The sequence below is a fragment of the Syngnathoides biaculeatus genome, chromosome 19 (genome assembly GCF_019802595.1).
Source record: "Syngnathoides biaculeatus isolate LvHL_M chromosome 19, ASM1980259v1, whole genome shotgun sequence".
In the NCBI taxonomy this organism is placed as follows: domain Eukaryota; kingdom Metazoa; phylum Chordata; class Actinopteri; order Syngnathiformes; family Syngnathidae; genus Syngnathoides; species Syngnathoides biaculeatus.
This window is the reverse complement of record NC_084658.1, coordinates 16,643,252-16,658,792: the sequence shown is the minus strand read 5'-3', so window position 1 is coordinate 16,658,792 and position 15,541 is coordinate 16,643,252. Positions and strand designations below refer to the sequence as shown.

Below are 15,541 nucleotides of genomic sequence, written 5' to 3'. Positions count from 1 at the left end.
CATGTTCTTTTGGAAAAAGTCAGCTATAAAAAAATGTTAGTTGCATTTTCGGAAAAAAAAAAAAAAATATTGGGCTCATATTTTAAAGCCGTATTGCTCAGTCAAGGATTAAAAACGAAGTAAAATCTTATTTTGAGTGGCAAAAAAATAATCGTTCTTTACGACAAAGCGGTTTTGTGTGCCTTTCTATTGCATAATGTGTCGAACAATCAAAGAATCATCACCGTCGTGTCAGCAGAGGATTAGGAAAGCAAAGATCTGTCGACTTCAGGATACAACAGCGACGCATTCTTCACACGTGCGATACGCAATTGGAAGCAAACGTCGCGGCCGATCCGGCAGCATGAAATGCCTCTTCCGTCTATCTCGTCCTTGGCCCCTGGTCCCGCTTGAATGGAATTCACCCCCGTTGGTCCGCGCACATAATCCCGATGACAGTTACACAAACAAGCGCGAAGAAAGTAAAGTCAAACACTTTGGCGGAGTCTCACCAAGCATCTGCGGCAGAAAGGAGGTCATGAGAGATTTAGCGGTGTGAATGACTGAGAGAGATTTTTTTTTTTTTTTTTTTCTTAGTCGGACAACAACTGAAGCTTCTTTTTTTTTTTTTTTTTTTTATTAGAGCCCGCCACTGAGCGGCAAGCCACTGTTGGTCGGCTGCCACATAAAAGGCGGTGAGGAAACTGCTCTGTGCTGCTCCGAGAGGAGCTTACTTTAATTACGAGACGCCGGTTGTCGACGGCGTGCCGCATTGTGTCGCTCTGGCCGACGTGGCAAAGGACTTCTAATCCGCGGGGGCGGCCGCGGACCACTTTAGGACTCAAACGGCGTCTTTTTGGTGCCAGCGCGGATGCAGAAAAGCCAGTGGGCTCCATCGAGTTGAAACAGCTTAACGCTAAGAACACAGCTGTTGTTTGACATCGTTGGGCAAACTAGACTGGACTTAGAAGGCATGAGTCAGACTAAAAGACAGAACTCGGAAAGGCTTTCTGAATTATCGCACTCATCCACTATGGCAACAAATCACTTGGTGTGGGAATGGTTGCTTCTCTGGCAAGGCTCGGATCTGAACAAATTCAAGGCTCTGAAGATGACAGTGGACAGACGTAGGCATCCCTCACATGTTCAAACAGTCCCTTGTCAAATGTGGGGATATAAAGACTCAGCATTTCCCAAGACCTGAACAGGACGATAAATATTAACTGCATCCTTAAAAAAATGCCAACAAAGTAGAGTTTACGACTGTCCCCATACATCAATATCCGGTGCCTATTCTGAAGGACTGCTGGGGAAAATCCTGACTGAGACGTGATCTCACCCTGGGAAAAATCTCTTCTCGCATCCTTCATCTGGCAGGCTCAACAGAACTCCGCAGACAGACTCTTGCGGCTTCTTCCCGAGCAGAAGCTGTAAAAGGCCGCCGAGGTGGAACAATACCACGCTTTCTTTACTTGTTTGTCTCTTGCATCACTAAGCCAGTAAAGATGATTCAGGTTCAGACTTTGTTCCTCCACCTTCAGATCAGCGTTTAGGGTTAGGGTCAGCGCTTGGGGTTTAGGGTTAGGGCATAGGTAGAGTGTTCAAAACAAGTGTTAGTGTTGAGGTTAGGTACTGGGTACTTAGTACCGGGTTAGTGTTACGTGATTAATGCTAGGGCTTGGCTTTCAGTGTTATGTCAGAACTTTCCCTTCACATTGACGCAGCTTTTTTGTTTGTGTGTGTAAACTATACTTAAGCAACTTTAAATTCGGGTTCACAAGTGTACGGAGTAGGACTGCACAACCCGTGTCCTTAATTGGGGCCGCCTGACGCGATCAAACCGCTTTTATTGGGGCTCAAATGGCTTCGGTGACTGCAGCCTCTTCGTCGTCCCCAGGTGGAGGACAAACAAGAACAGCCCGACGAGGCATTTATTATCCGACGCACCCGATCCGCCGCCGTCGCCGTCCTGAGCTGCGCATCTTGTGATTTGATTTACCTTTGAGTGAATGGCAAAGTCACCCCAGCTATTTTGGTTCCCCTTTTACCTCACATCACACGAGCAGTGCGTCTGGCGAGGACAGTGCCGTGACATTGTAATGTCACCTTAATAACCGTACGGAGACTTTTCTCTCAATGTTCTTGAAAATTTGACATTTGGGTAATCAGCCAAGGGTGCCGAAAAACAATTTGCGGGCCTCTCTGAAACAAGCCGTGGAATTACGTACAACGAGGCTCTTAAACCAGGACAAAATAGCCGTAAACTAATATATTGTACTTGGATATTAAAAAAAAAAAATCAGTCCTTAGTATAATACATTTAGAATATCATATGGACTATTCTTCAAAATGTATTTTGTTGTTGCTTTGCACAACAATGAAACAATCTTTGAAAAATCCTTAGAAAATGATCGCCAACCTAATAAAACTATGAATTGAAATACATTTAGAATATAAATATTGTGAGAAAAATAAGTAGTAGTTAGTCAAACAAATCAAATGCATAAATGTTACCCGTAATAACGTTGCAGCGGCACAGGAAGGATCGAAACAGCGCCCACAAAGCGGTCTTGGGAGTGCGCGAGCGTGAGCCTCCCGATGACTGCAGTCCCACCTAAAGCGAGGTGTTCTGCACTGAGGGTTGCCATGGTAACACCTTCCGTTGGATCCACGCAAATTTCGCCGCTCGGGGGGGGGGAGTAGCAGAGCGCGAGCGCCGCTAATCCATTTGACAAGCGCACGTGCGTGAGCGCCCGGCCGTCTGCCCCCGACTGGGGAGCCGAGACCCCCAAAAATGATATTTCGGCCTCCGAGGATGGGAATGTTGAGTTGTTCACGGCTACGATGAACAAACAGCATTTTTAGGTTCAGTTTCTCAGGCGGGTGGTTAAAAAGTGTTCAGTTGGAGTTGCCAAGGTGACATCATAAATATATATCCTTAAATTGTTACATAATACTAAATTTGTCATTTGCCGGTCTTAAAAATGCGACCAATGCAATAAAAAAAAAAAAAAATGCTACGTTGATCCAGATGTCAAGCCGACGACAACGTCAGATATTTTTACGAGCTAGCGAGCCGCCGCCCCGGCGTGACGGCCGGCGGGAACTCGTAAGAAATGCAAACACAAGCGACAGCGCGGCGCCAGTACCTTCGTTGTCCTTCAGGGTGAAGTTGGGATTAATCGGCATCTGGCTCGGCAGCGAGAAGGAGAAGCGCTGTCCGTTGGCGAAGTCGTCCTTGTCCACGGCGCCGACCGTCTGGATCACCTGACGTCGGGTACAGCGAGACGAGATCATTAGCGGAAACAATACCGGCCGTCCTCTCAGCCCAAACGACCGAACTTGAGTTGCTTTTAATTGGCGACGGTGCGAGACTGGTGACAGGCACCTCAGGAGGCAAACACGCCGCCGGCAGAGCTTTTCTCTTCAACCGAGAGATTTTTTTTGTTCCTCTGTGCGTCGTCTTTGGCCGTCTCCCGGTGCACTACGTCCAATTATGAGTTTGACGAAACGTGATTTACGGGGAAGACACGGCAAACAAACTCCATCTTTGGGCTCGGCTCTAGCGGCTTTCTGCTGATCTGTCAAACGTTACTCAGTGGCGTGAATAATCCTTAAACATGACACCTTTTCATGAAATCAGTATCATTTTTGGTTCTCTGTACTTGTCTTTCTATGCTCTAAATGTCTATTTTGTCATACTGGGTGTTCTTTGTCGTGCTCGAGGCTGACATGATACAATAAATAAACATTATGAAGCTTAATTGGAAGCAACGGTGAAGAAGCAACGGAATTGCTTTGACTGAAATTTCGGATAGCAGTCGATACTAATGGAGGAACCGTGGATGGTCGAATCTTTCCGAGTTGTTCTACGTGCACGTTTAATCATGTTCTTCCTTCATCAAGTCCATATAAATATAAATCAAGAGTTGCCTCTGCTGGTTTCTCCCATTCGGCCGCAATTGCTCCCAAGTTCTTGAACAATCGGTTCCAAACGATTGATAAAATTCCTAATCGTCAAAGAATCAATTATTTCCATTCCAGTACTGGTAATGGTGAAATATTTTGCAATGTAACAGACAGAACTAAATAATCCTCACCTGTCACGCCTTTCAGCAATTTTTTTTTTTTGTTGTTGTTGAATGAGGACTCCCTGATGATTGCGTTTATACTTAGCTGTAATATATGCAAATCAAACAAGGTTTAGCTGCGGGTTGCGGTGAATTGACGCCGGCTATCTCCTTAATTGACCCACGGGAACGTTCGGCGCTGCGTGAAGTCAAACATACAAACTGCCTGCGCTCCTGAACGTGCGCAGCCGAGCTTTGAACACAAAGTCGTCGCTCGCACTTAATCCGGAGTAAAGCCACGGCGTCATTTAGCGGAAAAACCTTAATTCAAACTTGTCCCAAAACTGGCTTCAAATGATTAGAAATGAGGTTTTCTTTTTTTAGGCATTCTATTCCGGCAGCGAGTCGGCCTCTCAGCCATTTTCGTGTGACTGATTGCTCTCTATCTCCAGAAAAAGAGAGGGGGGGGGGGGGGAGAATGCTGCTTAATTTGAATGACTCAAAGAGCAGTGAGAGCAAATTGGAACGAGCGTCAACTCCGAGAATCATTTCTTTCCATTTTCAATGGGCAATCAACCCCCCCACCCCCAAAAAAAAAAAAAAAAAAAATGGGTAATTTTATTTTTTTTTAAAATATAACACACACAAAAGAGTGATTTGATGATGACATCAGGATTTTTCATTTCAATTTTAGGGTCAAATTAAAAATGGTAAATTTGGAAATGCGCTAAAGGACAGCGACTGAATTTAATATTGAATTGTTTATGTGATCCCCAAGTTTGGTGAAGAGCCGAAGTAAAAGTACATAATATTAGCTTTTTATTTGTCACAAACCAGTAGCTACTGTGTACTGTACACAGTTCTTGGTGCATCATTGCATGATAAAGTAGTTGAAGCATGTCGAAATGGATATTTAATTTTCTGAATGCATAACTTGCAATAAAAAGTCTGGATACCCCCGTTAAATTAAAAATAAAATAAAAATAATAATTAATAATAAAAAAAATATATATATGTGTGTGTGTGTGTGTGTGTGTATATATAATAATGAGTCACTCTTTCATTGTCAGTTTTTCAATTGACAATCGAAACCGCGGAAAGACCAAACGCTAAAGGGTTCGGAGAGGGGCCTACAATTCGCCGGCGACGCACAAAAACCGCGGACGGCGCCACCCACCTCTCCGGCCCTCGTGCTCTCGCAGATGATGACCTTCTCGTCGGCGGCGGCCACTTGCGGCGCGTTGTCGTTGACGTCCAGCACCTGCACGGTGACCGGGATGTAACTGAGGAGCCCGGGGTTGTCTGGTCAGACGCGCCGGGGGAAACACAAATATCAAAGAAAAAAAGGTCAGCCGTGTAATTTTTTTTTTTTTTTTTTTTTTTTTGGTACGCTAACACCCTCGGCTTTCCCTGTCCGGCTGCCGGTAGACCTCACGCGCCGACCCTCACTCTCGGGAGACCTTTTTAGAATCTTTCTTACAGGTATGTGTAAAATGTTGGGTTAGCTTCTCAGCAGAACACAACGGCTAGCCTGCTTTGTCGAGTACAACTACACTATCAATTTAATATCAGAAGATAATATCTGTGCCAATATTTCCAGGAGCAGAATATTCAATTAGTCGGGCAGTCCCTCTATTATGCTATGTCTGAAATTCCGGCAATTTGCCTGTTGAAATGTACATGACAGACAGCTAGCGTGCTTCAAAGAAATTTAGCTCACTTGAGATTTTTTTTTGTTTGTTTTTTTGTTTTGGCGAATGACTTGACACATTCAAAGTAGGCCACTCAAGAAGAAGGCTCAAAGATGGCTAATTCAGCCCATTTTCACAATCTTCCCTCCTTGGTCAAACGACACGAAAGCGTTTCTTTACTTTTTAGCAGAACTACGTTTCAACTTCCGACATGTTTGCATACCCAAATTTGAAAGGTCTTACTTTTTATATTTCCAGCAATTCTAAAAGCGATGCACCGTAGGTTTCCTCATCATTCCAAAAATGATGGCACTAAGTTGAGCGTACCCGAGGAAAAAAAATCCTTCGAGTTTTCAAAACGAATTTACAAATCTTGTCAAATATATCGTGTAGTGTACGCAGACAGACGTACAAAGAAACAAACCCACAGAAGGAAAAATAATCATGTTCTTGGCGAACGCTCAACAGATTGAAGATAAATATACATCAAATCGTATTGTAATCAATTTCCACCTCAAACTCTCAACATATAAATCCTAAATAAACATATGCTTTCGAAATATACGTACACCCATTCGAAAGAAGGTGTTCGATGCACAAAGTAACGCTGGCACAACTTGACTAGAGAAGCCACTGGTTTATTATTATCATATTCCGTCCCAACTTTATGAAAACACTGAGCGTTTTTGTACTGTATAGAATCGCGTTACTTTTTTTTTTTTTTTTTTTTGCACGGAAAACCTGCCCCCTGCCAACCGGCGATAACGAAAGAACGAAAGAGTAACCGGGAGTTAAAAAGGTCACATCGGTGCTGTTGTTGCGTTAAGCAAATATTTGTATGAGAGGTTGCGCCCGAGGTGTATTTGTCACATTTTCGTCGCTTTTCACTCCCTCTGTTTCTTTGCCTGCCGGTCTTTTATGCGTCCTTGCCCATTCATTCCAAGGTTTGCTTTTTTTTTGGGCCGGCGCCTTTGAATGGAGGCGCGCAGCCGCATGCAAATGGCAGACGGCGGAGATAATGAAGCATTAGCATGTGGCGGCGTCGCTTGGCAGGGGATTTGCCTAATTGTGATTACAAATTAGCCAAGTTACCTGATAGCTAAAGTTAGAGGGGGCCTGCTTTAATTGAATTAATTGTTACTGTATGAAAGGACATTGAACAATTGGGACTAATTTGATTTTGCTTGTCACTTATAAGGAAGAGTGCGCCTGATCCGATTTGAATACTCTCTAATCAATATGTAAATGATCCCCCTCATCCCCGAGAAACACAATTGTAAATTTCACGCTTAAAGCGCCCAGACTGGCAATATTTACCCGCTTTAGTGATCGTATCGTCTTGCTGCATCAACGCTCGGAAACTCGATGAGAACAGAAGCCGCGTTTGCACGGGCGCAATAGTTTTTTTTTTTTTTTGCGTTGCATTTCACTCGCCGGGTACCTACCGACCTCCGAGGCCATCACGGTGATGTTGTGCCAGGCGGAGTCCTCGCGGTCCAGCGGCTGGGTCGTCCTAATTATCCCGCTGAGCTCGTCGATGCGGAAGTAGACTGGGTGCGCCTCCTCTTTGTCCATGTAGTACCTGAATACATGAATCGGTCAGCGCCGAATGTTATGTAAACGCAGTCGTCGGGCGTCAGGTCGACTCCACCAGGTTGACTTCCTCCCCCTAGTCGATGCTAAGAGCGATACGGGGGGGATAACAGGAGAAGGAACGCTTTGTCAATTCCATGTTCCAGAGAACAAAAACATTTCTGTTTCACTCTTGCTCTTTTACTTGTACTTTCATCGTACTTGAATCTTGACTGTACCGCCGGTCTCATTTTTCGCTTAAACATTTTACGCAATCTTGTAGCGTGCCGGCCGTAAGTATTACGACACGTTGTTGTAAAATGTCTTGGCGTTGGTGTGCGTGCAACTTCAGTGAAGAACAAAAGTTATTGTTATTTGATGTGGGCACATTTTTGGACAACAAAGTTTCACTTTGCATTGCTGCCGTTGTTCTTAGCTGGCGTTCAATGAGGGAAGTCACGTTTGGCTTCCTCTGGTGGGGTGCTTGGCGCAGCGTGGCGTGTTGATACGTCCACAGAGAGAGTTTACTTCCAGAAGACCTAAAACAAAGCTAGACACACCAGAATAGACTTTCAAGCCGGTACGCGGTGTATAAAAGTCGACTGGAGCCATCGGCGTCAGAAATCGTAGCGTCAGACATTGGCAACGTCGACACGGAGGACGACGACATAAAGACAGGTCTCCCGCTGTTCGTAAAAAGCTTCCTACTCCAAGAAGCTGTGAAGTGATCCAAAAATGCGACAGCGTCTTGTCAAAGCGGCAGCAGCCGCACGTCATCTCATTAACGCCCGCACGGCATCGGCTGCGAGTGGAACACGTGCACAAGTGTCACGGAACGAGATACCTGCGCACAGTGAAATCTCAGATTAGTCCGCCGCCTCGGGGGCGCGATCTGTCTTTTCCATTTGCGCCGCCTCACAAACTGGGGTGCAGAGCGCATACAAATGTGCTCAGCTGTTGTATCGCCCGCAGGTCCCTTCAACCGGGAAACAAAAGAAATCGTTTGCGGAAATGTTCACGGCGAAAGAAGGGGCAGAAAAAAGGAAACGCCGAACTGTGAGTCTTCCAGCCTGACATCGTACCACAAGAGTTGGGAGCGCCACAAAAAGGTCATGACTCGCTTCGCTTGTGCAGACCGGGAATTCTAGGTTTGTGTTTCGAGATGGCGTTTCCATATTTAGGATGAAAGAATAACAGAGACATTTCCAGGTTTAGACTTCCCATTCCCGTCATGAGAGTTAGGATGAGGGATTCTCTGTTGTTATGGTTGTGTATTCCCAGAATCAGGGAATTCTGTGTAGGATTTCGTGGTTTGGAATTACGCAAGTACAACCAGAGTTAGGATTAAGATAAACTACCTCAAATTTAGGATTAGGGATCGTTACTCCCAAAGTGGTTTTTCCAAGTCTGCAGGGATATTGAAGGTGGTGGAAGCGTTTAAAGGTTTGGGGAAGATCGGCGTAGACACATTATCTGGATTTAGGGTCAGGGTTAGGTCACGTCATACCTGACGGGGCTGTTCCTGCTGTCGGGGTCCCGGGCCGTAACGGCTCCCACCTCCGTTCCACCTGGTGAGTTCTCATACACGTCCATGATATAATAATCCAAAGAGAAGACTGGTGCTTCGTCCACATCCCCAACGGTGATTTTAAGCATGGCTGTGTCCTTGAAGGAGCCCAAGTAGGAAAAGCGAGGATCCGCATGCGTGTTGGTGCCCTCGATGTGCAGCGTGTACGTCTTCTTCCTCTCGTAGTTTAGTGGCTGATGGGACAAAATTGAAAATTTGAATGCTCATGACTGGTATTGGTCAACTGCAGTCGGAGAACCTGACAATTTTACAGAGGCACAAGCAGGTGCACCTGATTTCTCACCTCACAGAATTGATTTGTTCTCTTGTAATTAATAATAATAATTTTAAAAATTGTGTCCAGTCTTCTTAATTGGTCATTGCTGCTTTATTCCACACCGCGTAGTCAAAAGTTTACTGGGCACCTTCCAAGTTTACCTTTCTGAGGGTGATAATTCCCTCTTTGGTGTCTTTGTCAGTGGCAATAGAAAACATGTTGGCCCCCTCTGAGTTAATGATGCTGTACTTGACGTCGGCGTTGACGCCCAAGTCGTCGTCGTTGGCTTTAATCTTCCCCACCGGTTTCCCGACCTGAGCCGACTCGGGGACGTACTGCTGGTAGTTTTCTGCGGATGGAGATTGTGATTTTACAAGACAGAATTCCCACCAGACCGACGGGTACGTACTTTGCGGGAACTTTGGTGGGTTGTCGTTGACGTCGGTCAACGTGACGTTGACGACGGTGGACCCGGAGAGGCCGCCGACTTGGCCTGCCATGTCTTTGGCCTGGATGACCACAATGTAGTGTTCCCGGGCTTCACGGTCCATATTGGCTAAGGCAGTCCTGATGGTCCCTGCAACAAGAGACCGGTTATTCTTACGCGGTGGCTAATCTATTCCACAGAGTATCATGTGCATGTGTGGATGGGTTTGGAAACGTAAAGAGCAAGAATCCTTTTGGCGCATATCGGAATAAAAATGTAACTTTAGAGGTTCTATTCACCGGCAAAGTTTGAAATGACAGATTTTCTCCAAGTTCTGCTTTGTGATACCGTCACGCCTTTTGACATTGTCATCCATCCGTCCATTCATTCATCCATTTGGCTGTCCACGGGGTGACTTATACCTCCTCATAATTTGCATTTGACAACAGTAATCATATCTGAACAGAACTACGCACGATGGAGTACACGAGACACAAATCACTCCGAGTGAGCCGCCTTCACTCCGGCTTCCCTCGTTGTCAAGGCCTTGCCTCGCATTTCATGACTTTCAATGATTCCTCAGCATTGAACCAATGACTTTTTCTTTATCTCCAGCTCCCGTTTAAACCTACATCATTGTGCAGGTGGAAAAATGCGGCAATTTCTCCTTAGTATTACCTGGATAGAGGCTGCCAAAGAAGGACCCGCGTTGATTTACTGAGTGCAATAAGTGGAATTCACGTGTTCTCGCTGAGGCTTTTCGCGTGAGCGCCAATGAGAGCCTTATTTCTCCAGCACCAGATGTAATAACGTCCAAAGACTCGCAACCTCTGTCCCCCAAGTACTAAATCTGACCGTTCCCCTTCCCACGCACTTGCGCCTATCCGGCAGCCGTCGAACTTGTGAACCCCCGCGATAACACGCTCGGCTGAGGGGACAGCGAGGGCCGGGAGGAAATGCCACGGCGTTGATAGCCGTGTGATGGGGAACGCCTGCCACTCTCTCCTCCCTGCTGACACCACTGATTGTTCGACGGGACGATACTGTAAATTTCGTCTCCGTTACAGGGGGGACCTCGTTCTCTTGGAAATGCAAAAAAAAAAAAAAAAAAAAACAAAGAATGGAAAAATTGCCTAGATTTATAGTTCAACCCTAAGTATCCCACAGACCGTGATCTCGAAACATCCAACTGTTTGAAAGGCTGCTAGTTTCGACTGGTGGCCAGGATGTGACTGGTCCGAAAGGATCCTGCTTGATTGGATGACCGCTGTGTAGAACTGTCTCAGCAGTTCTTGTGACAGGCCGTTGCTTCTTTACATTACATTGAAATGGCTTGAAATGCACTGCAAGCCCACATTTTTACAACATTAATATCTAAATCTCTTACTACACAAGTGCGAACGCTACTACGTGGGAAAAAAAGCGGCCACTGATAACCCAGACTAAACCTCCTGGCATACAAATCTTGTCTCCCAGTCGAGCTGTATCACTTCATTGTAAGGCTTCGACACGAATTACAGCATTATTCTTTGAAGAAAGGGTTCGGTGGCCTCTTGTGGTATCTTAGGGCATTTCAGGGTTAGGGCCAGGTCAAAACCCGTACTTGCAAGTTGAGTTCAACCAAAAACCAAGCCTCTGGGCTATTCCAATTCTGGATCATGGCCATCCATATACAACATGCGCAATAACGCAAACCAACCGTGATTTTGGTGGAGCCTGAAATATTCCAAGACTGGATTAGTTCTCTGTTGGAATAATTGTTTTCTTCGGGTTTTAGAAGGTTTCCTAAACGTTCACTAAAATACGCGGCATTTGATGTCGGCCTCGGGTCGATGATGATACCTACAGGCCAATTCATTAGGTACAAATTCCCAATCTAATGGGATCTGATGCAGGAAGTAGAACTCGAACCGCAGAGTGGACTACATTATAGCATGGAGTTGATCTACTGTAATAAAATCAGGACAGCGTGCCAACTTGAAGCTTTTCCGGGTCCCGGCTAATCCATTTCATTCATGCTATTCATATCAATAAAATTCCGGACAAGCCTAATTTCCCCTTTACAAAAGTGACTAAATGAAAGCGCTTTTCACGAGGCTCCAAAGGTCATTTCTGCCTCACTTCCTGCATCAGGACCCCGCAGATGGAAAGTAATCCCCGTATCCCGGCAGGCGCAGTAGTCATTAAAAAATGGGTCAAGGAGGCAGCGGGATGAAGACGCACCGGCGACGAGTTTGCTTGCGTGTCGCCTGTCACGGCCCGCCTGATTGGCCACGCTCGTCGGCGGTGAATCGGTCGGTGTATATATCCGCGTCATACGCGCTTTGATAGCAACACAATTCAATTACATTCTAGTCTCTCGAAAATAAAAATGCGCTATTTTTTTTCATCAGATGTCACATAATTTTGCATGACCTATTTAATTTTAAACCAGACTCCAAACTATGGATTTTTCTTGTGCAATTTGCATTTTTTCAAATGTCAACAATGGCTAAACCACGGCATCCTTGCTTGTTTCTCGTTCGAGTGGCAGCAAGGTATTTTTTTTTTTTTTTTTTAATGGAAGCTGTCGTCCGCGTCACGTGACTGAAGAGTGTCATTTTCGGCATTACGGCCTTCAAAAAGAACAGAAATTGCGCGAGCGAAAAAAGATACTAATTCAGTTTCCTTCTCGCTCCGTCCTTCTCGCCGTCTTTATTCTTTCGGCTCGTCGCGGCATTATCATCGCGGCGTGGCCGTGTAGTACTCCAGAAGTCTCCCGGCCTCATTAACTGTGAGCCGAGTGACCTGTGAGCTCAATGTTTATGATTTGTCGCCAGCCGGCGGGGTTCTGACCGCGCCGCAAACAGAACACGCGTGACTTTACAATAACGATGTTCCTCGGACCTTGATCCCACGGTTCGGTATCAGGTTTTTTTTAAATCTCATCACTGAGGTTACGTGGCGGCATTAAGCGGCCCAACGGCCGTCGACGGTGGTCAGTGTAAGCCCGACGAGCTCGCAGAGAAAATTGGAAAAACTAAATAAAAAAAAAAAAAATGCCGTTGTGTGCGAGAAGAAATTTTCATCTACCATAAATCAACAGCAACCGAGGAAGAGATGAATTGGGGGGGGGGGGACATTACTGTATCACAGTAACTCTTGAATGCATAAATTTAGTTATTTTTATGACTATTTTCATTATCTTTCGGCATGAAAAAATACACAATATGCGCCTGCTGTTGCGATGATGTATGACCTTATCAAAAGTCGCGAATATAGAAGCTGTTCACTGAACCTATTCAGGGGTTCATGAAATATAAAAATGTATTTCCAGCTATTTGACCCAGAGACAATCTAGCATCGAGACTATCAAGATATGCGGGCAACTCTTGGATGTTTTACCCTTTTGAAAAGGAATGAGGACTTTCAAAGTAAAGTTTGACATCGAAATGTGCCTCGCTGGGGGTTTGTGAAAATTATTCTTAATATTATTTCCCCCCCAGATTTAAGGGTCGAAAGAAAATCCGATCTCTGGTGCAGTGAGGGTACCGCTAGTGGTGGGTGGGCGCCCTCTAGTGGAGAAGTACAACACAGCTGCTAAACTGATAACGAACTGTTTTATGTCGGACATTTAAATAGCTACAATGCTTGCCTTTTATACACTCTATATTAAGGAAATTAATATTCGATTACATGTTTTTTTTTTTTCCAGCATTTAAGCAGTGTTGATGTTCAAATTGTGAACAATGTTCCGGTGCGTTATAAAATTTGATTAAATATTCTTTTTAGAAATACAACGTCAGCCTTGTTTTTGACGAATACTCGCCTATTTACTCTGCTGTATTCTATTCTCGGAGTGCCAAGTATTTTTTTTTTTTAGCCGTTACTCGGTGTAAAACGTCTTGGAAGGAATCCGGAAGAATTTCCAATGCCAGCAAAACCAAACAAGGAATGACACGAGATAATTTTTCGCCACGACGCCGTTGTTGAAACTGAATAATTTTCAAAGGCCTCTGAATCTTTCCAGCCTCCAAAGTATGAAGCAAAACTTTTGATTTGGCTGAAGTGTGTCATTAAAAAGTTCAGAATGGCAGGAAAAAAAGTTTTGTTGGAACAACACTTCCACGAATGGAAATGGCAAGACGCAGCATGAGCCCCCATTTACGCAATTCACAGCGCTAAAAGCATGTCATTAACCAATGCTAAAATAGCCGCCATGGTCTGTATTTCCTTTTATCTAGAAGTGCTTTTACGTTTGTGAAACTCAACTTGACGTTGCCGCCCGATTGACTCTGAATTGGAACTCACAACCTTTCAGAGCGTCTGAGAACAGGTAACGCGAGCTTTGCACCCCTGAACTCTCGCTCGGCCCACAATGCCGCCCACAAAGTCTGCTGGCAAATCTCTCCCCGGGGTTGTGGCTTAATTTAGAAAAGAATTGCCAAGGAGTTGACTTCCTTGAATCGAGGCCAATTTGACACAGCGAGGTGGTTAGCCTTTTACCCAACCTCCCTGCTCTATTAACGCTGATACCATCGCGCGATCCACCTCTTTGTCTGGCTGCAAACTTCTAAAGGAGGACAATCTCCTGGGTGAACAAAAGGGATTATAGGAGATTACCAAAGCGCCCTTCAATCTGCGTCTTCAGGAATCCTGGCCCGACAAATCCCGTGTTATCCCCGAGTGTTGCGCCCCTCACGGCTCCAGCGAGATGGCAATCAAAGTTTTTTTTTGGCTTTCCCAAATGAGGACTCGCATGGTTTGACAGCCCAAAATAAAAAAAATGTTCTGATTGATGGCGTGACATCTTGAGGCTTTAGGCAACGTGTTGCAGCCTCCATCTGTGTCAGATCCTGCAGTAAACTTGAGCATGCGCAAATCCCAGATCAGCAGAGAAATTAGCCTATTTAGGATGCGAAAGGCCTTTGATGGGAGCCGGTCTGGAGCGCTCCTCCTCCACGCAGAAGATTCGCTTCAGACGTAACCTGACGACCGTCAGCTCGGTCCAGACTACCGACAGATGGGAACTCTCTGGAACCCGTCTTCTTGATCTCTATAGTCAAACTTGGTCTTTGACAGACTCGGAACAATCGTGAGAAGTGTGCAAGCCCGCCATATTTAGCTCTCTTAGCAAAGGGAGCTTTTCCTTGACGAATGGAATGAGGCCGCTAAGATGATGACATGCGCTCACAACAACACACCTGCTCAAATTCAGGTTGGATAGCAAATTTATTATGCAGTCTGATTAAAATGGTAAAGTACGTCATTCGTTGTCAACCGTCCACATCTCGCTCAATGCTTACGCTTTACCCGACGAGAAGCCTTTAATACGTGACAAAAGCCCAACAACTGCGGTTACGTCATCTTCCCAAGGTCTCTTAGAGCCAGAAGTGACGCAACAAGAAAATGAAGATCTAACAAGTCCATCGTAATGGGCTGAAATGACTCTGCATGCAACTTACCTTTGCGGCTGACGGCTTCCATTTGTAACAAAACTGGATTTCTCAAATGGATCCAAACCAACTATTTTTGCCTGTTATTGTCTTCCAGAACAATCCAGAACTTCAATCTCGTGCCACACACGCTTCTCAGGCAGTTCAAGTTTACAGATTTGTTCCCCAGCTATTTCCGAAACTTTCACTTGGTTCATAAAACGGAAAATGTAGGAAGAGACGAGCAACGGCGTCAAGTTGACCATAATCTGATACACGAGCAATATGTGATTTAAATTGTTTTTTTTTTTTTTTTCTGGCCACATCTTTGCAATTCCCGCCGCAAACGTGAACGTTAAGGAGGAAGGACATTGTCGGCGGCCATCAACCGAGGTTATTTCCAAACAAGAACCACTCGAGCAGTGAAATCCCACAGAGATCCGCGTCAGCCGCACGAAGATCCGACATCGCAACAAAGTGGCACGCGAGCTCCGCTTCCTCTTCCTCCTCCTCCCTCTCCCGATGATCATCTTCATCTTCCGTG

At 45.3% G+C, this 15,541-nt stretch overlaps 1 protein-coding gene and 1 long non-coding RNA gene across 2 annotated transcripts in view; one reads left to right on the top strand and one right to left on the bottom strand.

Moving 5' to 3' along the window:
- Nucleotides 1-15,541, top strand: part of LOC133492503 (uncharacterized) — a 239,532-nt gene that overhangs the window by 5,281 nt on the left and 218,710 nt on the right. The gene's annotated exons all lie outside the window — the stretch shown is intronic.
- The window catches only part of LOC133492499 (cadherin-18), a 57,651-nt gene that overhangs the window by 9,538 nt on the left and 32,572 nt on the right, over nt 1-15,541 (bottom strand). Inside the window, exons 5-10 of the mRNA XM_061804772.1 lie at nt 9,566-9,733; nt 9,318-9,505; nt 8,820-9,073; nt 7,186-7,322; nt 5,227-5,351; nt 3,129-3,246 (exon numbers count right to left, since the gene is read on the bottom strand). Coding sequence (XP_061660756.1) covers nt 3,129-3,246; nt 5,227-5,351; nt 7,186-7,322; nt 8,820-9,073; nt 9,318-9,505; nt 9,566-9,733 — 990 coding nt within the window. The remainder of the gene's footprint in view (nt 1-3,128; nt 3,247-5,226; nt 5,352-7,185; nt 7,323-8,819; nt 9,074-9,317; nt 9,506-9,565; nt 9,734-15,541) is intronic.